The 22,638-nt window shown below is 39.8% G+C and overlaps 1 protein-coding gene across 3 annotated transcripts in view; it reads right to left on the bottom strand.

Annotated features, from left to right (window-relative positions):
* Positions 1 to 22,638, bottom strand: part of LOC138949277 (cyclic AMP-dependent transcription factor ATF-6 beta-like) — a 30,686-nt gene that overhangs the window by 6,833 nt on the left and 1,215 nt on the right. The window contains exons 2-10 of one of the 3 annotated variants that reach the window (XM_070321066.1): positions 15,212 to 15,238; positions 14,517 to 14,534; positions 9,885 to 9,964; positions 8,393 to 8,474; positions 6,072 to 6,163; positions 4,744 to 5,323; positions 3,610 to 3,782; positions 2,407 to 2,481; positions 1,839 to 1,946 (exon numbers count right to left, since the gene is read on the bottom strand). In XM_070321066.1, the coding sequence (XP_070177167.1) occupies positions 1,839 to 1,946; positions 2,407 to 2,481; positions 3,610 to 3,782; positions 4,744 to 5,323; positions 6,072 to 6,163; positions 8,393 to 8,474; positions 9,885 to 9,964; positions 14,517 to 14,534; positions 15,212 to 15,238 (1,235 nt within the window). The remainder of the gene's footprint in view (positions 1 to 1,838; positions 1,947 to 2,406; positions 2,482 to 3,609; positions 3,783 to 4,743; positions 5,324 to 6,071; positions 6,164 to 8,392; positions 8,475 to 9,884; positions 9,965 to 14,516; positions 14,535 to 15,211; positions 15,239 to 22,638) is intronic. The other 2 variants (XM_070321067.1, XM_070321068.1) reach the window with 2 other exon arrangements.

Raw genomic sequence — 22,638 nt, 5'->3', positions numbered from 1 at the left:
TAGTGCAATGGGTTGAGAAGTTGTTCTGTTTCGGTACTACTTTTTGCGACTGAAAAGTTCCGAACGCTCTAATGTACGAAGTATACATCTCTGGAGCAAACAATACAAACATACCGCATTTAAATTAACAACTACAGGCCTGAACACATGAATCTCCATATAAAATCCATGAGTTCGGTTGTTTTCTGAATCTAGATCTGCCATGCTCAAACGTTCATCACAAGCAATTTCACAAGGCAAGTAACTCATGCTTTGTCTAGCGACAAGAGTAGTTCCCCTTCTTTTCACTCAGTTTCTTCGACAACAGTCGACGGTCAGTTTTCAACAATATTTCATTTAATAAACAGATCACACGCAACCAAATGCACACATCTCATCAATTTAAACAAGAAGGGCAAAGCCCATACGACTCACATGCTTTACACATTTTTCCTACCAAAATACATGTGACCTTGACCCAAGGTCAAGGTCATCCAAGGTCATGCAACACAGCTGTTAATTCAAGACATAGGAAGTACAATGGTGCTTATTGGCTCTTTCTACCATGAGATATGGTCACTTTTAGTGGTTCACTACCTTATTTTGGTCACATTTCATAAGGGTCAAAGTGACCTTGACCTTGATCATATGTGACTAAATGTGTCTCATGATGAAAGCATAACATGTGCCCCACATAATTTTTAAGTTTGAAACAGTTATCTTCCATAGTTCAGGGTCAAGGTCACTTCAAAATATGTATACAATCCAACTTTGAAGAGCTCCTGTGACCTTGACCTTGAAGCAAGGTAAACCAAACTGGTATCAAAAGATGGGGCTTACTTTGCCCTATAAATCATATATAGGTGAGGTATTCAATCTCAAAAACTTCAGAGAAAATGGGAAAAATGTGAAAAATAGCTGTTTTTTAGGCAACATTTATGGCCCCTGCGACCTTGACCTTGAAGCAAGGTCAAGATGCTATGTATGTTTTTTGGGGCCTTGTCATCATACACCATCTTGCCAAATTTGGTACTGATAGACTGAATAGTGTCCAAGAAATATCCAACGTTAAAGTTTTCCGGACGGACGTCCGGACGGACGGACGGACGACTCGGGTGAGTACATAGACTCACTTTTGCTACGCATGTGAGTCAACAACATAAAGCGGTTTCATACACTATTTTTCCCAGAAAACTGAACTTCATACAGTTTTTAACGTTGGAACACGGGTGCAAAAGTTCGTCTGCTAGTCCCATTTGACGAAAGAACATTATCCTAAGCGATACCAAAACATATACAGAACACACAATATCTGCCTTTGCCGCCACAGCAGAATAACAGCATATCTGTGTACTTGATTTTTAGTCCAAAATAGGAAAACTGACAAGAAGTGTTAACAGAATGGAATGATTTGCACGGAACTATACAACCGCGCATTAATCCATCGCCTGCGCAGGTTGACTGGTTGAGTGAATAGGATTCGATCAAACTTTCGCAAAAAAACTCCTCTTTTCTTTGAATAACTGAAGAAAGGAGGAATAAAGAGGTTACACACCTCGTCTCAGTGATTATAAGAAATAATGGTCTCAGTTCGCGGTCATGAAAAAGCTCGCTAAAGCTCGCATTTTTCATGATCCGCTAACTTCGACCATTATTTTTAATAATCACTGAGACTCGGCATGTAACCTCTACTTATTTTCCCCTGTTCCCATTAGCTTGAAGGACAATACACATGGCAATCCCCAAAACAACCCAGGGCTTTAGTTTGTGTTTGTTCACTTATTGTTTTGTTGGTCTTTTTTTTATCTGGGGTTTGGAGTTATAAAAACCATCGTTGCTCAGGTAAACGCAGTCCTTACCTCATCTTGTAACTGCTGTACTTTGCTCTTGAGCGTCTCGTTCTCCATCCTGAGTTGTTCGTTCTGTGCGTTGTACTCCTTCATCTGGTCCTCCAGGGTGGACAGGTACTGCACAGAGAGGTGTTACGTGACACACTCTATCAACACATACACAGCGAGAACCTTTCTGTCTCTCTCTCTTTCTCACATGCATACACACACACACACACACACATATATATGCATGCACAAACGCACACAAACACACAAGCATGTATGCGCACACACACACACACAGTTACACACACACACACACATACACACACACAGAGTTACACACACACACACACACACACACACACATACACACACAGTTACACACACATACACACACACACACACACACACACACACACACACACACACACACACACACACACACACATGTGCATGCACACACTCAAACAAGTTTGCTTTAACACACACACACACATACTCATGCACAGACACGACCACAGACACAGACAGACAGACAGACAGACAGACAGACAGACAGACAGACAGACAAACAGACAGACAGTATCTCTACCTCTTTCTTGCGTTTCCGTGACAAACTGGCCGACTCTCTGTTCTTGATCATTCTTTGCTGTCGTTTTGACTTGGTCTGAAACGGAAATGAAAGCAAACAGTAAGACCTTGCGTTTCTCAAACATTTTTAAATATAATATTTCAGAAATAGTTCCACTAACCTGAAGCAATGAATTGACCTGACCTAATTCCACGCACACTTAGGGTTAAACTTTGAAGGTCAACAGTAACTCTGCAGCGTTTCATACACTGTACGACCATGCTGACATTGGCCAATCTTACAGCGAGGCACAAGACTTTCTTTCTTTCTTTATTTGGTGTTTAACGTCGTTTTCAACCACGAAGGGTTACATCGCGACGGAGGGAAGGGGGGAGATGGGATAGAGCCACTTGTCAATTGTTTCTTGTTCACAAAAGCACTAATCAAAAGTTTGCTCCAGGGGCTTGCAACGTAGTACAATGTATTACCTTACTGGGAGAATGCAAGTTTCCAGTACAAAGGACTTAACATTTCTTACATACTGCTCGACTAAAATCTGTACAAACATTGACTATATTCTATACAAGAAACACTTAACAAGGGTAAAAGGAGAAACAGAATCCGTTAGTCGCCTCTTACGACATGCTGGGGAGCATCGGGTCAATTCTTCCCCCTAACCCGCGGGGGGTGTGACACAAGACCAAATGTGTGCGAGCGGAACTGGCTAAAGCAGACCCAGATACAGTGGTACCTGCCATGCATGGCCCCTCCAGTGGGAGGACACCTCCCTCAAAAGGACACCTTCTGTTGTCCCTTTGTCTATTATCTCTACCAAATTATACCTGTCATGACAGGCCACCTGCAATGTAGGGGCACTTTTGTTTAGTCCCAAGGGCGTCCTTTCATTGCAGGTACAGCCGTACAGCAGTTGCTCTCATGAACGGACACCCTTGGGCCATTGCAGGTGGCAAGTCACAGGAGGGATGCCCCCACCCCCATCACTTAATTCAGATCTACTCCAAGTCCTCGACGTAAACTACCCAAGATAGAATTAGAAGGGACTCTTGTGCCGGTCAAAATGACTCAACAAACAGGATACGCAATGAATTTGTCTGCAAATAGCCAATTTCAGTAGCTTATTTCATTTCCAACATTTCCAGATCTATGCCCCTAAAATCTGTGGTTAATGGAATCTGTGAAAAGAGCATCCAAAATGTGACTCACAAATTCTCCGAGAGAAGAGACACAGGTGTTCATACTGGATGGCGCAGGGGCGGTGACAGTGGTTGCCGTAGAGACGACGGTGGGGTCAGTCGCAGGGGGCTGGAAGCGCAGAGTTCCGGAAGCAGTCAGCTTCGCAAACTCCTCAGCGGTCAATATCAGCTTTTTGGCCCCCGCTGCACAAGCACACCATACAATGATGTTCAATTGAATTCATATGCATCCCGAATCTCTCATCACAAGCGTACACACAATCTTACCCTATTCATCGCTAACACTAACACTTGTGACACATGCTTCTAGAAGATAATCATGTCTGAGACAACAGCAACTGAGCCCAATGAAAGCTTGAATGTTAGAGAAAAAGACAGCAAGAAATGCACACCAGGTAGAAAGGCTAGGGTCTGTATTGTGATGTTCCCTAATGTATTGTTGAACCACAAAAGGCATCAAAAAGATATAATCTGCAAATTCATAATCTACAAATGCTATCTTGTAACCTTTCTTTCCTTTCAACCTTTTCATTCCTGAAAATATAACACAATTTTACTTCAATGGAAAAAAATGTAGTAAGCCACCACAGAGTTGTCTTCACAGTGGCTTACAGCTGGCTCCTAAATACCCTAAATAAAACTACCAGCTACAGATACAGCCAGGACCAGAACCTACCAGCTTTGACAGAGACATTTTTTCTTACTGACACTAACAGCCACTCGGGTCCCTACATAATGTACTTCCACTTTGAGAGTTCCTCTTCGCAGGGAGGGCTGCAGTGCAGTACACAAAAAGACTCCCTCCCTTTGAGACACTGCTTTTCAAATTTTCTGTCCATAACCTCTGTAAATTTACCCCCATTTTAAGACTCCCCCTTTTTTAAGATCGGATTTTTTTCCAGATTTGTGGAGGTCTTAAAAGGGGGGTTCCACTGTACGATACAATTGGCACACCACCCCCTGCAGTCGAACTACTGACCACAAACACGTTGATCTTCTCCAATTTCTTGACGTATAAAAAAAGGTCCTTTTGTGCTAGTCAAATGACTCAACAAACAGGAAACGAAATGCATTTCTCTGCAAATAGCCAATTTCCGTAGTTTATTTCCTTTCCAAAATGTTCAGATCTATGCCCACAACCTACCCGGTTTAACAGAGACAGGTTTCAGTTCCATCTTGGGCACCACACCACCGGTGCCGGCGTTCCCCGGCACCTGCATCGTCTTCACTCTGTTGGCCATCACCTTCACACCCCCAACCGGTGCTGCACCAGCGTTAGGCTTGGGACGAATCTGCACCTTCTGGTTCAGGATGGAGTTGAACTGAACTGGTACCGACTGAGCCGAGAATGCTGGGAAGGACGCTAGAGACGACGTGACCATGGATGACGACACAGCGAGGGGGGCGGAGGTCACGCTGGGCGGGAGAACGCTGCCTGGGAACTGTGAAAGGTCGGAGGGCAGAACCAGCTGCTCTGCCCCCTCCTCCTGCGGTATGAATATCAAGGTCTGCTCGGCGGGGGAGCTGGGAGAGAGGGAGTGTGGGGAGAGAGACGCCAGGGAGTTGGGGGAGAGGGAGTTGGAGGAGAGAGAGGTGGGGGAGAGGGACGTGGCATAGCCCGAGCTGTGTGAGACGGAGGAAGGGTCGCCGAAGCTGGGAGCGCTGAAGTCAAACGGGATGGTGTTTTCTGTCTTCACCACTGTGGCCATGAACACATCGTGCCCCTGGAAAACACAAAATAAATGAGTACTGTAATCTGCTACAAAAATACAGTCGGACCTACCTATAGGCACCCCTCAAGGCACCGACGCAGTGGTTGTGATATATATATATATATATATATATACAGGTTGTCGCTAAAAACAGGTGAATTACCTGCGATGTGTGGCCTCTCGGTTGAGCGGACACCTCCCTTAAAAGAAAACCTTCTGTTGTCCATTTGTCTATTATCTCTACCAAAATATACCTGTGGTGACAGGCCACCTGCAATATAGGGACACTTGTAGCTGGGCCCAAGGGTGTCCTTTCTTTGCAGGTGCCATGTCGGAGTTGTCATAGCAGTCAGGCAGTCGTTTTCAAGAGGTTGTCGCAAGGGCAGGTTTGACTTTATAATACTTCCTACACTTAAAATTGGTCTCAATTTCACACTAAAGATTTCACTTGATATTTTCCTCAACTCTTTTCAAAATTGAGTTTGAGCTTGGTGCAAACAATCTCTTTTCCTTTGCCTCATCAACAATTGTGTTGACAATAGACGACTTTCAAAAATAACTCTGTCAGGATTTTCAACGTTCTGGAAGAGTAAGAACCCCTTTACCTCGGACAAGCTTTTCACAACATCAGGAGCAGGTTCCAAACTCGGGACGAACAACTGACAATCATGACAGAGTAATTTCCGGAAAACGTTAGGCCTCACAGTTCTCGTGCATACAAAATTCTTCTTTATTCCGCCTCATTGCAATGTGAACTCACCGATGCATATCCCTCTGAGCTGCATTCTGACGAGGGGGAAGAAGGAGCTTCTTGTTTCACCTGTAGTACTGGTCCACTCCCCAAATTCACACCTGTAATCAGTGAAATAATAAAAATAAATAATAATGCATAATATTCATAAAGCGCGTATATATCCAAGGTTAAACCCTGCTCAAAGCGCTGTACAATTATTGGGGGAAAAAACAACAATAACATAACATTATCTACAGTGCAATCATCACACACATATCAATGAATAACACATTGCACTATATTACATTATCACAAACACACACACACACACACACTATAATACACATTGCACTATTAACAGCTATTGTGTTTTCAGCGTAGCAATAGGGTCCGATATTTAGACGAGACAAGTATAATGCCGACGAGTCGAAGACGAGTCGCATTATACTTGTTCGAGTCTAAATATCGGACCCTATTGCTACGCTGAAAATACAATAGCGATTATATAGCTGTTCTGACCTTGATTTGTTGTTCCAAACTTACAAAATGACAGTTTTTGCGTCGATGCGTTGATCTCAGGTTTTGACAACACAGCTGTTAAACAGCTTTTTATTAGTTCATTCGTATACAACAAAAAGAAGTTTGAGTTTTTTAAATTTTGAACAAGACTACCTATGAAGAAGACCAAAACACAACATCAACGGAAAACTAGAAACAACTGAAGAACTTAAGGATGCAACAAGGGGAGGAGAAGAGAACAGCTAATCCGTACAACGCAAGCAGACGGCAGCGAAGTTTTCAGTTTGGGTGAATGGCATTTATACTTGTCTCGTCATGAAGCGAATTTTTCAACCTCAGTTATAAATGACTACCGTACATGAATGTTAGTGCCATGGGTTGTACATCAATACTTCAGAGGGGAAGTGAGGTATTTAGTGTGGAGTTACGAGATATATAAGAAAAGCCGAATGCGAAAGTTTGTGTCAGTCGGCAACGGCTGAGCTCACACAGGCACACAAAAACGGCTGTTCCGTTTTACTCCCCTGTTTGTACTACATCTTTCGACTTTGGGCATTTTGTGGTGTTTAGGGACAGAAAATAATTGGTTTAGTCCTGTTTGATCGGGAAGTTAGCAGAAAAGGGTATGCTATCGACATTTGTGAAGCTGAAAAACATTCCCGAGAAGAATTTCAAGTTGTCAGTGTATGCTGTTGTCAATTGAAACATCGTGTGGTACAGATGGGTAAACCGGAACCATGCGTCTTTGTTATTGCCAATCTGAGCTGAGAATATAAGGTTTTGTAAAGCAGCCGGGAGTCTTAAACTAGAGTTTTTCAAGAGAAAATCTTGAGAATGAAGGTCCCTGTACTTCTTTCAAATATTTCAAAAGGCATAAGTTCTTTTGTTCTAGACCAAACGTAAAAGTCAATGAAGTATATTGACAAATACTTTGCATGGGGTTGATACACTAGCTGCCATGCAAAAGTGTTGGTCAATAACTGTTCACCAATGAAAGTCCAGCTCTATTATTTCAGACCTGGCTTGAGTGGTGTCAATCAATCAAGTGACCCGAGGCACAAGCTACTGTTAACGATCAAATGTAAACGTCAACAAAGCCAGTACTGACCGATACTTTGCACCGCACTACAACAAACACATATGACCATACAAAAGTGTTGGTCAACACTGTTCACCAAGCAATGTTTCATTGTTTGGCTCTATTTAGAACTGGCTTTGCAGTTGTCAACCAATCTGAGTGTAAGCAACCTGGGCCGAGGTTCCTGAGAGAGTTACCAACTGGGTGGGAGCCAGCTGCTGTGTAAGATTGGCTAAAATTGAAATGCATGGGTGAAACTGATCAGAAATGAAAATAAGGAAAATGAGGCCGGGGTCCAGGGGCCGCCCAGGCCCTGGTGGGGTGCACGGGCAACGCCCTGCTAGGGAGCCCAGGGAAGAAAAACAAATCAGGCTTTTAAGGGTAAAAGTAGGCCTCTCCTGGTATCTCAAACACACAAATTTGCACATTAAGCAATGGTAACAAATGCCAAGCTGTAGTCCGATAATTCGCGCGCTCAGTGAAACAAAGACTCAGCGATGTCCGGTCACTGTGTTAGAGGAAATACGGATCGGATCGCCGGATCTTTTTAAAGATTTTTAAAATAAGGAATTCCTTATTTGACCAATTTCATTTGGCGGATTTCCGCCCTGAGGCGGAAAAGTTTCACCCATGGAAATGTGTTGTGATTTCATTGAACCAGAACCTGCGGTTTGTCCCCACCAAGTCGGGTGGCACACAGTTTAGCTTCGTGCACCTCAGCACTGACGTCATAGCGTACGTGGTCACTTACCACTGTCGGAGCTGTCGCTGTGCTGATTCTCCCCCTGGAAAAACTCGCTGAAGTCGCAGTCATTCAGCATGTACTGGCTCATCTGCAACCAGACCCCAACAGACAAAATCCAGATGAACAGAGATACATAAAGATGAGGGAATAACAGGGTATACAACATTTCTTTCCGTCTCTAAATGGCATGAACATGCCAATGGGGTAGGAAATCTCTGCCTGGACTGTTTGGGAACAACCGTTACCATAGGAACATTATCATTGTTCTTTTTCATTCAGACCTATGTTAGATAGCAGGGTACAGTACTAGAACACCCATTTTCCACCTTCATTAAAGCCATATGTACTCGATGACTATACACGCTAATTGCTTTACCAACAGCTGGAGACATGCTAAATTAAGTTCCCTGCAAAATATTGTGGTCTAGGACCCCTTCAATGTTGAGATATGTTAATTTTCATTTTGATCTGGATCGTCCTATTTATAGATTTGCCAACAGAGGTAGCGTTGACGCAAGGGAAATAACTCCGCGTCTTTGTTTACATCCAAAGTTTTTGAGACTCTAAAACAAGCTGTAATGCATGTATATGGTCCGCGCATGGCGACATATCGTCATTACATGGTCTTATGGTGCGTTTGACATCGATTATGGGCAAACTACACTTTGTAAACACGGGAGCGCGTACATATGCCTTTAATCCAAATATAACAGGTCTTATTAGGGAGGGGGGGGGGGGGGGGGGTGGATGGATGGATGGAGGGGGTGTTAAAATGGAGGTTAATTTGATAAGGTTATGAACAGAACATCTTCTTCTTCTTCTTCTGCGTTCGTGGGCTGAAACTCCCACGTGCACTCGTGGTTTGCACGAGTGGAATTTTACGCGTATGACCGTTTTTACCCCGCCATTTAGGCAGCCATACGCCTCTTTCGGAGGAAGCATGCTGGGTATTTTGGTGTTTCTATAAGTTAGTATAACCTACCGAACTCTGACATAGATTACAGGATCTTTTTCGTGCGCACTTGCAGGTCTTGTGCTTGCGTGTACACACGGGGGGGGGGGGGGGTGTGTGTGTGTGTGTTCGGACACCGAGGAGAGTCTGCACACAAAGTTGACTTTGAGAAATAAATCTCTCGCCGAACGTAGGGACGAACTCACGCTGACAGCGGCCACTGATACAAATCCAGCGCGCTACCGACTGAGCTACATCCCCGCCCAACAGAACATCTGAGAAAGGAGGGTCTTAAAAAGGAGGAAGTCTGAAGGTGGTCCTAAATTAATTGAGCCCGAAGTCGACTTCACAAAAACTCAGTGCAAAAGCTCTGTGCCGCCAACTTTGCGAAGCATACTTCGTGTAGTCGACTTCGCCCAATTAATGACAGGGTTGTTTCACTGTCCCCGTCCTCTGAAACATGAATACTGCTTTCCAGCAAAGCCACATGCACCCATGCCATTATGCTGACGTTTGCTTAAGTGACCTAATGATAATGTTACTGACCTGATCGGAGGGGTCCGGAGCCAGGTCGTCAAAGTCCATGGTGGTGTCCAGGAAGTCATCTCCCTTCAGGTCCAGGAAATCTGACAACAACAAAAACATTTAAATAAAAAGAGAACACAACAGTATAACCAGGTTAGGTACATTCTTAATCAATATTTCGACAGCTTGTCGCTGCCTAATCAGGGTGGTAAAAGGTAAGGAAACAAAAACAACACAAACACACATCAACATTTAGCATATAATGTTTGTAAAAGCCAACATGAGACTGTTTAGGCAGTGAAAAGCACTACATGTATAAGTATATATCAGTATAAGATCATTTTAGTCTGAGTTGCTTAGCAAGCATTGGTAGTGCATCTTAATTCCTTTTTGTTGCTTCGTCAGTGATGTTACGGTTCTCCCAATCCCAGGAGTAGTAATCTGAATTTGGTTCCAGCTAATTCCGAGCATCACCTGTTGCGAATTCCTGCAAAGATTGATGCAGCAATAATCCTAATTCAAACTCACACATTAGGTTAAGGATGATGTACACTATAGAAAGTAGATTCAGCAACCCCAGAAGAAATTTCTGAGTAAACTGGAGACTACCATAAAATTCCAGGACAATCCGACATCGATATCTACCATTTACTACCAGCAGGCATCCAATACTTGGCTATGGTCATTATTTGTTCATAAATATGTATACATACCCATGCATACACAAATGGGTCTATGGATAGTGCATCGATCAGCTTGCCTGTGCAAGATACTGATCGACAAAGACTGTCACAATTTTTAAGCGCGCCGGCTGAGTCAGAATACATAAAGGTGGCCTTGAGTAAGGCAAAAACATAAACTGAACTTGAGTATACACTCTTTCTTTCTCTCTTAGGTTTGCAGAAAGCTTGTTCGATTCACCTGGTCTGAGAGAGAGAGAGAGAAGGATAGAGGTTTAAGGCGATGCCTTTTCTTACAACCGGTCCTTACTTCTAATACAAATGTCTAATAAATGATAAACAAGTAAAGCAACATGACAAATAAACAAATTAAACGAACGACCCAGCAAACAATCGACAAGTAAGCAAACAAGCAAATAAACACAAACAACAAAATGACAAAGTAAGCAACATACAAATCAAAAGCGAAACATGCAACATGTTAATTGAGGTTACACATGTAAAGTGATCGACGGTAAAATTCACACAATACCAACGTTTACACTAATGCTTACAATGATTATATGGTGTAAATGATGATGATGAAGATGATGATGGAAAATCGCAACATAAATTCCACATAATACATGTAATACTAATAAAGAACATATTTTTGTAATTCATATAGCTTTGCCAATTGTTGACAGCTACATACTTGCACATGTTAAGACTTAGTAGCCATTTAGGTAGACATATAATGATCATGCAGAGCTTGTTTAAAACTCTTTAGTGAGGTTAATGATCTTATTACAGACGGAATGGAGTTCCACACCATAGAGCCAGAGAAGGCTTGACTAGTTTTGAACAAATCAATCCTGGGTATTGGTGGTAGAAAATTGATAGACCCGTACCTTTCGGTGACTCTGAAATAGGTCCTGAATATAGTTGGGCACTTCGCCATGATATACTTTGTACATGTATACTACATCAGTCTTATTAAACTGTAACTGTTTAACTAGCGGCAGGTAGTTTAGATTCTTTAACTTCAAATCAGCTGATAATTGTGGACCATTTAACAAGATTTTAGCGGCCCGACGATGTAGAGAGTTTAATTTTTTAATGTGAATATCAGAGACGCAATCCCAAAGAGTTGATGCGTAATTAATATGGGATAAGATGTGGGCATGATAAAATAGTTTTAGTGTTGCGATATCAACATATTGCTTTAACTTTGATAGCAGAAACAAATTCTTGGATACTTTTTGACAAATATAATGTACATGAGATTGCCATTTTAATTCTTGATCGACTATCACACCCAAAACACGAGAGAGAGAGCGAGAGCGAGAGCGATAGATAGAGAGAGAGAGAGAGAGAGAGAGAGAGAGAGAGAGAGAGAGAGAGAGAGAGAGAGAGAGAGAGAGAGAGAGAGAGAGAGAGAGAGAGAGAGAGAGAGAGAGAGAGAGAGAGAGAGAGAGAGAGAGTATATAAAATTAGGTCGTGTTGTGAACCTGCACTGCACATCTTTCTTCAAAATGTGTTTTTATTTTCAGTACGCATAACCCAAATAATATAGTGGTCGGTATGCAACACCATCCTACATTACAGCAGAGATCATACAAATCAACGAGTTAACCTTTGAGGCTTACTCAGCTTTAAAATGTACCACTCGGACTATAATATTGCACCCTTTTATCTCTCTAGCAATTCCTTGCACTGCCAAATTAAATGCTTATTATACAAACATAATAGTTTATGTGCATGGCTGTACATACTGGCTGTACATACAATGTAACAACATGTATACTTTTTATACAATCATGGCATCATAAAGGTATCTGCTGCATCACGCCATCAGGATGCGGATGCTGAACAGTTTGCGTTTAAACAGTCCTGGAAAAAGTGCGTGCAATCTCTGTGTGTACGTGTGTGTATATATACACGTGCATGCATGTATGCATGGGCATTAAATGTACGAGAAGGAAGTTCTTTGAGTCAGCCTAATCGTTTGTAATGCATAATGAATTCCCATTTTCCTGCATCTAGTTTGACTAAAATTCAGAGTTTTCCTCTAGAGTTAAGCCCTAGACCTAATACCCATACACTCAAATCTATGATTCTTTCTCCTCCACCTCATATCCCAATTTTGTTTCTACAGTACACCGTTCGATCATGTACATGCAAACACCAACTCTGTATCCATACAAGCAAGTAAATGAAAGCAATGGAAATCAATGAAGCCTTCAAGCAGCACACAGGTTGCCGACAAGACATTAACTTTCACCACAGCCTGTGCCACCGCTGGCTGCAGGCTAAATCTTTATTGACCATTATAGGCGCAAGCTGTTACTTTATATGATATGGATCAGGATAACGTAAAACTAGATCAGTCTTTTTCCCTTTCAGCTCTCGGCATTGACTTCCAACGTACAACTGCCTGGTCCCAATATTTCATCTTCATTGTGATACAGTGACTAAAAATTAGCCTTTAGTAAACCGGTTCCACCTTTTCCCGTGATATTTTTTTACATCTGCAGCCACTCCCCTTATCTAAAATGCTTTCAATTATAAATGGTTTAGAGCAAAAACTTGCTGATAAACCGATCTCCAATTTAAGACTTAAATCTCCCCCTTAAAACCTTGCTTTCTCAGGTTTTCTGTTCATTTACCTCTGTAAAATTACCTGCATTTTAAGACAGTCATCTCCTTTCTAACACTTGAATTTCTCAGATTTGTATGTGGTCTTAAAAAGGGTTTTCCACTGTAGTTTTTTTTCCGGCATCCTTCTACCTTCTCCCATAAATTCAGCACCTAAATAAAGGCGATAACAATTTTTACTCACAGTGTTACTTAACTCATTGTCTCCCATATATGGCTCTATCTGACTAGGTACGGATAAATCCGTTCAGACTGTCACTTCAGTCGCTTCCTGCAACGTCGATCTAACGCCTGCATTCCTGCGTGTTGGTACACAGTTTGTACACAGTTTCTACACAGTTACTACAATTCTGAGTGACCTGCTGCAGCACAGCTGGTCTTGGCTTTAAAAAAAACTTGGTCAACATAGGTGGGGTAAAAAGTGTTAATTGGTAATTCTATTGTAATATCCTAGAACGCTATTGTTGCCTCAAAGTCAAACAGGCTGAAAAAAAGGGTGTATATATAGATATATTATTTCTGGCGGCACAAACGCAAGGGGAATATATATTCTAGAGCTGTAAAAGTGTCACCTCAAAAGGTCTGATATATTTTGCACTAATGCATTTAGGGATCAATCATTCAAAAGTCATCATATAGACCATCATGATTGTACAGGTACAAGCTGTAACCTGAGCTCCCCTAACCCAGCTGCATTCATTATAGCCTGTCACATGACAACTGTATCACCATCAAGCTGGGTTATATCCCCACAATAAAACACACAATGACTGAATGAGCATGACCAGGTTTCAATTACACCGCCCTCTGATTTATATCATTGGAAAATGCCATAGAGATACGATATTGATTTTCTTCCAGTCTCTCAACCATAACAATGTGTGGTAATTTAAATGGTAATGTATTCTCCCAGCTAGGGTTTGCCACAAACACTACTCTGAAACATTAACACTAGCACATGATGCGACATGAACTACAAAGACCAGAAAGACAGTTACTCAGTTGAGAAAAAAAAAGTGAGAAAGAAGGTGAAAACCTGAGAAAAAATATGTATGCATTTACGGAACTTTAATTTAACATTTGAAGGGAGTTAAAAAAAAAAATGAAGACACACAATCCTAAAGGGTGAATTAATTACCACAGTAGAATAATTCAAGACTTGAACGCAAGATTTCAAAGTTCAAAACTGTAAAGAAGCAACAACAAGAAAACACAGAACATTCACAAACTGAATGAAAACAAAATTGTACAGAATGCAGTATACTGTATAGTTAATTTGGCTTCTAGTTCTAACAAAAGTTGTATTTTTCTGAAAATTAATAAATGTATGACATACCATAGGGAGACATTACATCTGCAATACAAAATGCTAAACTCATAAGAACAAATAACTTGGAAAGAACAAAAAATAATGAAATAATGAACACAAAAGAACTTACAGGCAAAATACTACAGTTTACCCAAACATAAAATAACCACACAAACTCTCAGAATAACAGTGACGAGTGAGTAGCAAACAGTGCAGTCTTTCTCGACTGTGCAAAACAAAAATTGCGACAGGTTTTGAACCTGTTACCTCAACAAAAACAGGTGCGAAAAACCTGTTTTTAATCAGAAAAGCTTCGAACACCTTTTTCTGTCAGAATGGCAACACAAATATTTGTTCTGGATAGATATATACTGATTGGACTTTGTTCTTGCATACACAAGTCGACAAGTTTTGCCTGTTCCGGATTGATTTTTGAAAAAGGACCTAATATGTTTTTGCCGAGTCAGTTTTAGGGGTAATTTTGCACCCTCAATTAAGCGGCCATCGGATAAAAATATAATATGTCCCAGTGAGAAAAATGTTCAATCCACAAAGTGTGCGAGATAGCCAAGTTAAATGCTTTTAGAGAAACAAAATGTTTGAGTAAAATAACACAAGGATAGAACTCTAAGTAGTTGAGGTAGAAAAAAAAGCGTTGCACTTGCAAATTTTCTTTTGCACAATTTATTTTTCAATTTAAACCCAACAAATTTGATCCTTACCATCCATATCAATCTCCACCTGGTCATCTGTATCAACCAGATCATGGTAGCCATTGTACAAATACTTGAACTCAAAACTCTTGGAAGACATGATTCTGTTTGTTTGTCAATCCTCATAAATAATTCAGTGCTGATGTGGATAATCTAATTATTTGCATCACCATAGCACAGCAGTAAAATGACGATGAAATCGTGCATCAAAGCACCACTTGAAAATTACATTCTCCGTTGAACTGTTTCTTCCCGTTGAATATCCTTTGAAACACTGTTACTGTACCCATGCCAACAACCGTCATTTATCCATTTCCTTTACAATCACACCATGCCGTTTCTGTTGAATTGGTCGAGTGAGCCAAACTCAAACATGCATTTACTTCAAGAAATGAAACAGTCGCACGTGCTTCGAGCTTCCATTCGTCAATATTCTTACACTGTAAGTGTAAGCCTTCTTTCAATTTCTTCTCAAACCGGAAAAGCTCTACACTTGCAGAAAGTACACTTCACACACTCAATCAAATACAACATCATGAACACGACATCAAACAGAAAGCAGCAGCAAAATCGCAGGACTGCAGAACCACAGACACACGCTCAGAATCGGCAGGCCTGTATCTTAATAAGTGAAATCCTGTTTCAACACAAAGCTAAGAAGGCTGCAGCAACACTGAAGGGAAAAGGTCACGAGGCTGTCACCACGTGGTTCTGTAGCTTCAGAGAGGCCGGCGAGCTGCAGCTGTCACCACCGTGGCTGTATCTTTCACTAAAATTCTATCCAAGCTCTCTGAGTGGGTCCACGTTACTTAATGTCAACAGGTTTAAATGCATTGGCACAGACTGCCTGCTGCTTTCCACTTAAATGCTGCTAATGAATATATATATATATATATATATATGGCCCAAAGTCAGAATAGGTGTCCATTTTTGTGACAGACAAAATCAATTTTAACAAGAAGAGCAAACGCTCGATCGAGTCACTTTCGCAGTTCTGAATATTATATGAGGCATCAGATGGACAGGAAGAAATTGCTATTCACAACACAATACAGATGTAAATAATTTGATGTAAAGAATAATCCTATAAAGTTTGAATCAAATCCGATGAATAGTTTCAGAGATATGATATTTCAATTTTTTTCCTTCAAGACATACCTGTGACCTTGAAAAAGGTCAAAGGTCACCAAAGCAGACGTCAAAGTGTAGAGGTCACTGGGAGTCACGTTCACATAAAATTTGAGCCCGGTCACTTTTATAGTTTCCGAGAAAAGCCCAACGTTAAGTTGTGTGTTGCCGAACAGAAAAGGCTAGTTATCTCCCTTGTTTTTCTGATAACGTTCGTAAAAGGCTACAGATGTAAATACTTTGATGTAAAGAATAATCCTACAAAGTTTCAATCACATCCGATAAACTTTGTCAAAGATATAAAATGTCTAATTTTTCCTTTGACGCTGACCTGTGACCTTGAAAAAGGTCAAAGGTCAACGAAACCATCGTTAAAGTGTAGAGGTCATTGGAGGTCACGACTAAACAAAATATGAGCCCGATCGCTTTGATAGTTTCCGAGAAAAGTCCAACGTTAAGGTGGTGTCTACGGACGGACGGCCGGCCGGACGGCCGGCCGGCCGGCCGGACAGACTAACACTGACCGATTACATAGAGTCACTTTTTCTCAAGTGACTCAAAAATGAACATTTTCTTTGTTTTGAAAATAGAGATGTATTTTAGAGCATTTATACGCAAGGAACAGCTATGATTTAAGAAAACTCATGTTTGATCACTTCACAGATTCAGGTTTAAAAGTTTGCAGGAGTTCATAACTTCACACCGTCACAAAATTTAGACTTGTTAAATCATTGTTGCTACATGTATTGGGTCTGTTTTAGACATCTGAGCAAATTGCTACAGCAAATTACTTTGCATTTCAAGCAAGTTAAACTTGTTTTGGCCACGCATGATGCAGATGTGAACTCCATTAATGGGAAGTTCATAACTTCACGTAATTTACTTTTATTGGTATAATAAATTTAATTTATACAGGCAGGAAACAATTTGTTTTGTTTTTTAATCTGAAAAAGGTGAGCTGGAACATGAAGGTAATTTTTGAAGATGAAGTGTGGAGAAGATTTTTTGGTTATCTGTATTATTTATAGAAATTAATATTGTCACAATTTTTTCACAGCAAATATTGGCATAAGTTATCATTAAATCTACAATTTTGCTGTTTTTGTGCAAAATGTGCTTGAAAAGTACCATCAAAAGGATTTCAATACACCAAAATGTTTGTCTGACTCAAAGAGTTGGCAGAAACTGAAAGTTTTTTTAGAATGTCCCAGGAGTTCATAACTTCACACCGTGACATCACAAACTATGGCTAATTCAAACCAAAGTAAGAAAGTGCATTAGTCATCTTATTTTCTCTCCAGCTACTCTTTGTAATCAACATACAACTAAGTAATAAAAGTAAAACATTTGTGAAAACAAACGATAACAAAAATCATAAAATGTGAGCGTAAGCATAACTTCACAAGAATTTTTGTTATGTTGGTCTCTAGTACAGTTACTGTATAATATATTTGCAAAACAATGACAAACTGAGAACACAGAGTTATAGTATAGGCTAAAGCTGCACTTATATTACAAAATCAGATTTTAATTGCCAAAATAAAACAAATTGTTTGAAACTTGTGAAAGTTCATAACTTCACATCAATCACACATTTATACTAAAATAACTAACTAAAGTCTCTTGCAAATAATTCTAAACAACTTAATGATTTACTTAACCAAACTCAGTCATGAAAACTGTTACCGAAATCATTATTTAGTTAGTGTTTATGTCAGCTGACTGTGTGTTCATAACTTCACATCATTTATTTAACTGAAAAGCTACGTACTAAAATCTGCTGGTAAATTAAAATAAAAATGACATCAAACTGTAACAGCCTACTCTGGAGAAGAGCAGCACATCATTTGAGGTAGTGATTTAGTGTAGTAAATTATGTATTGTGTATAAATCATACTCATGGCATGTGTTCATAACTTCACACCGTGGGGCTGAGGGTCAGTTGATGTGAAGTTATGTACACCGTGCAGTCAACCCAGATTCATGCTGGAATTATCAAAATGTAATTTTGAGGGTTGATATTCAGAAAACTTCTTACAAAATGTCCAGATAAAGTCAAATGTACTCTTTTGCTATTAACAAGGCATTATTTTAAACACGCCCTTGAAAAATGAGCTTGAGTTATGTGAAGTTATGAACTTCATGACAAAACGGCTAAGTACTTCAGAAAGAAACAGTCAGCAGCCAGTAGATTCTTTTTGTGATGAAAATCATGGTACAGTGTAATTTGGAAACTGAAAATAGTCATTTTACATATATTTTGGGTTTTGACATGAGTTAGTAACTCTCACATAAAAATAGTGCGCAAGACACAGAGAAAATGGCAAACTAAAGCATACTGCTTGACTTTAGTGACAAAAATTGCTTAGTATCTAAATCTAATGTACTTTTATATGCAAAATTGCTGTTCCACTACAACCTTAACTTTCATGGCTAGCATTTAAGGACAAAAAACACTCTCAGTGGAGATAGTAGGAAAGTTCATAACTTTCTCACAAGAATTTTTTATTTCTCAATTACTCAAACACCAATGAATGAACTTGATGCAAACTTTCAGTGTGACTGCTGCTAGTGGATCCAAATGCATTACAAAGCTAGGTGTTCCCCAACCAGTCAATTTACTCATTTTATAAAGCAAAAGGTTGGAAAGTTCATAACTCTTTTTTCACAAGAAAATCTGCACATAAACTTCAAACTACTTTTGAACATGCAAAAACAAGTCAAACAACCCTTTTTATGTTTTATACCTCTGCAAAACATACTGTTAAATACTTTTTTACAAAAATATATCAGGTTTCAATCTTTAATTATTATTTAGAGCTGATCAGTGAACATAAATGAAGTCTTACGGAAATAGTTATGAACTTTCTGTGAAATTTTGTCTCCCCATTTTCTGCAGGCTCACTGACAAAATTCAAAAACTTTGCTTTGTCAAAGGTACATTTGAGTTTTACTGGCTCAGTGAAAAGTCATTCATGACATTCTGTCCCATAAATATGACAGAGTAGACCATGTTTCAATATGCTGTAAGGTCATGTCACAAAAAATGGCCAAAATGTAGTGCTGCTGACTTCAGATAATGGCGACATTTTCATTAAAAACAACAACTGAGCACACAATGTTTCTCTAGGTGTGTACTTCATACTTTTTTTTACAAGTCTCATTAATCTTTACAAGGATTTTATTTTTCTTTGATGTACAAATCAGGTTAGAGCCAAGGTTGCACAGCTATTTCAGCTGTGGACACCATTTCAGACTTAAGGCCATATATATATATATATATATATATATATATATCATGTACGACCATAATAATAATAATAACATTTCTATAGTGTAAATCCTACATTAGTTGATAGTTCTAAGCACTTTACATTTACAAATGCGGACACAAATAAACAATTAAAAAAACATATGACACACAAATAAACAATTCTCCTGTATAATAATTTTACCAAATAGCAAATAATTGATATAGTTATGTTTGCATAAAGTATAAACATATTGTCATTATTGATTAGAGATCTGGTTATTAAACGCAGTCCAAAATACAGTCACACACACACACACACACATTATGCATGCCCACACAGACATTCACTGTCTGCCCCCTCTTTCTCCAAGTACAGCAGAAGATACCCAGACACTAAGAGTAAGATGTGCTAATTGTTTGATTATTTTTTGACAGTATGTTTAATGTGTTTGTAAGAATGTTGACTTGATCCATATCTTCTGACAGCAAACAAGTTGTTCTGACTTCCTACTTCATGAGCACAGGAGCTAGGTCAAGAATAAAACTGCTTTTCGAATTTAGACTTAAAATAAATATAAGTCCCTGAATTTATCCTTTCCTGTTTCTTAGTCTTTTTCTTTTTGGAACGTTGACACTGACAGTCTAATGTTGTTTGGGATTTTGACCCTTGTAAGTTGCCATGTTAGGACCATTGACATGCAGTCTTTGCATGAACCAATACCATTACCAATAAAAACCAAACCCAATAAAATTAAAAACAGAATTAAAAATGTTAGACAAGAGTGCAGGTGTATTACCACTGTGGAGGTCCAGTCTACTATAACAGATGTAGACTCATTGGGAAATTGGCTGGCACTTATTAGTATTACTTCATACTGTTTATCATAAGCCTGAACTGTAATGAAACACTCTTGAGTCTGATGACAATTAAGATAATAATTATGGTACAGTATGCTACATTATCCTGCTAGCATGCTAGGGGAAAGATAAACTGCGCATGTAAAGAAAAACACTATTTTGTCCCTCTCGTCTGGGTTAAACTATAAAATATATGTAAGTTACTGGCACATACATACACTATGAATATGATACTGAGTTCACAATTTCATGCACATTTTTTTTTTTTTTTTTTTTTGCTTCCGCGGAAATCAGCGAAACCACGGACATTTGTATTGCCTGAGATAAGATGTATTACCATTAATTACCTCTTCTTCTTCTTCTGCACTCATTGGCTGCAACTCCAACATTTGTCACATAACTCAGGTGGTTTTTTTTCTGGGGTTTTTTTTTTGGGGGGGGGGGAAGGGGGGGGGGGAAGGGGGGGGGGAAGGGGAAAGAATGGGCGGGGGGGGGGGGGGCTTTAAAAAAAATTCCACAATGTTGCCCTTTCATAGATCTAGTTTGACTTTGAAGAAAAGGTCAGTTTACATCATGAAAGATTTTGCTTAAAACCTATGCTGAAGTTCAATGAAAATACAACCCAGTCATTGCTCTGATGGTGTGTGTCTGTCACCATACCATGTGTATGTTTCCAATTGCTGCAATTGCTGTTTCCAAACTGTATGAGGTTTGGCAACTAATTAATGTTCATGGTGAAAATTAAGTAAATGAAAAATTTAGCCAGTACAATTCTGGTAAAATTTCTCTTGTGTTTATAATTTGTTTTGTCTGTTTCAGTGTTTGGTGTTTATCTTCATTGGTTTATGGAATCATGTAAGCTGTGTTTGCACAGTAAGAGTTGATTTATTTTTTTAAAGTAAAAGGTCAGATCCTAGCTCCCAAACCCAACCGATCTTTTCTGAATTTCTTTCTCTCACACAGTCACATGTCCACAGATAAGAGCTAGTTTGGTAAGTGAAAATTCTACCAGTAGGGGCCAAGCAGGCCTGGTTTTTTTTTGTAAGTGTTTCCATCAGATTTACCTCATGGATAAGGATCTATGAGAAACTGAGGAAAACTTCCCTTAGATATTTCCTTATTTCCTGACAGTGACACATGTATGCTAGTGGAATTCTGGGAAATTTTAAGTTAATCCCACTCCCACTCCCAGCATGTCTTTCTTTGTTGTTTATCTTTGTTCGCTTGCTTGTTTGTTTTAATTTTGAATTATCATGGCGTAAAGAATGCAACGGCAGAAATGTCAACACCAACAGAATTATTAAATTGAAAAGACTTAGCAAACACTGCACACACACACCCACTCATCCTCACCCCCCCCCCCACCACCACACAATGAGGTCACATATATTCTTATCACTCTGAGTCTAAATGCAGGTCAATGAACAAAGAAAGCATACCAAATAAATCTTAATAAACCAGGTCATCAAAACCAAATATATATATATAGGTCAAATACTTTCATGCTGACTCAATTCAACCTGAAGAACAGCTCAGTTTTTCCATATTATTTAGTTGGTGTTTGATAGTGATACATCATACAGTGTTCAATGTCTTTAAATACACAAGGATCGCGTTTACGCACGATTTTTGCGTATTTGACGCATTTTAAAAGTTGCTGGCGCGTTTTTTTCGCCGCGCCGCGTAAGCCATACGCAAAAATATTGTAACTTTTTCTTGTCTTCACGCAGCGCTTTTGCTCTGACTTAATAATCACCCGATCCTGAAACTGACTATAGGGCTCGAGAAGTGACGACACACATGAAATCTGCGCGTCAAAACTAAAGTCCGTTTCTTTTTGCATCGAAGTATCGCAAACGAACGTAACGAGGGTATTACCAGATAATGTCTTGTCGGATAATGAAACAGACATTAGCTGCTCTCCCATCTCGCGTTTCCAAAAGGCGGAAAGTGTGTCTAGTCGTATTAGAGCGGGAAACAAACTTGAAATACGCGCTGCACGTAGACAGAACAAAATCCTTTGCAGAAGTTTGCAAAATGGTGATCTTGGACTTTCCTGACCAGTATCCCGACTTTGCCGTTCTTGCTAACATTGCAATGACGATACCGGTCAGCAGTGTCCCATGTGAACGAGGTTTCAGCGTCCAGAATGCGATAAAAACACAGAGCCGTGCCCGACTCGGCGACACAACGACGG

The sequence above is a fragment of the Littorina saxatilis genome, linkage group LG15 (assembly GCF_037325665.1).
Source record: "Littorina saxatilis isolate snail1 linkage group LG15, US_GU_Lsax_2.0, whole genome shotgun sequence".
Taxonomy (NCBI): domain Eukaryota; kingdom Metazoa; phylum Mollusca; class Gastropoda; order Littorinimorpha; family Littorinidae; genus Littorina; species Littorina saxatilis.
This window is presented reverse-complemented; position numbering and strand designations above follow the sequence as displayed.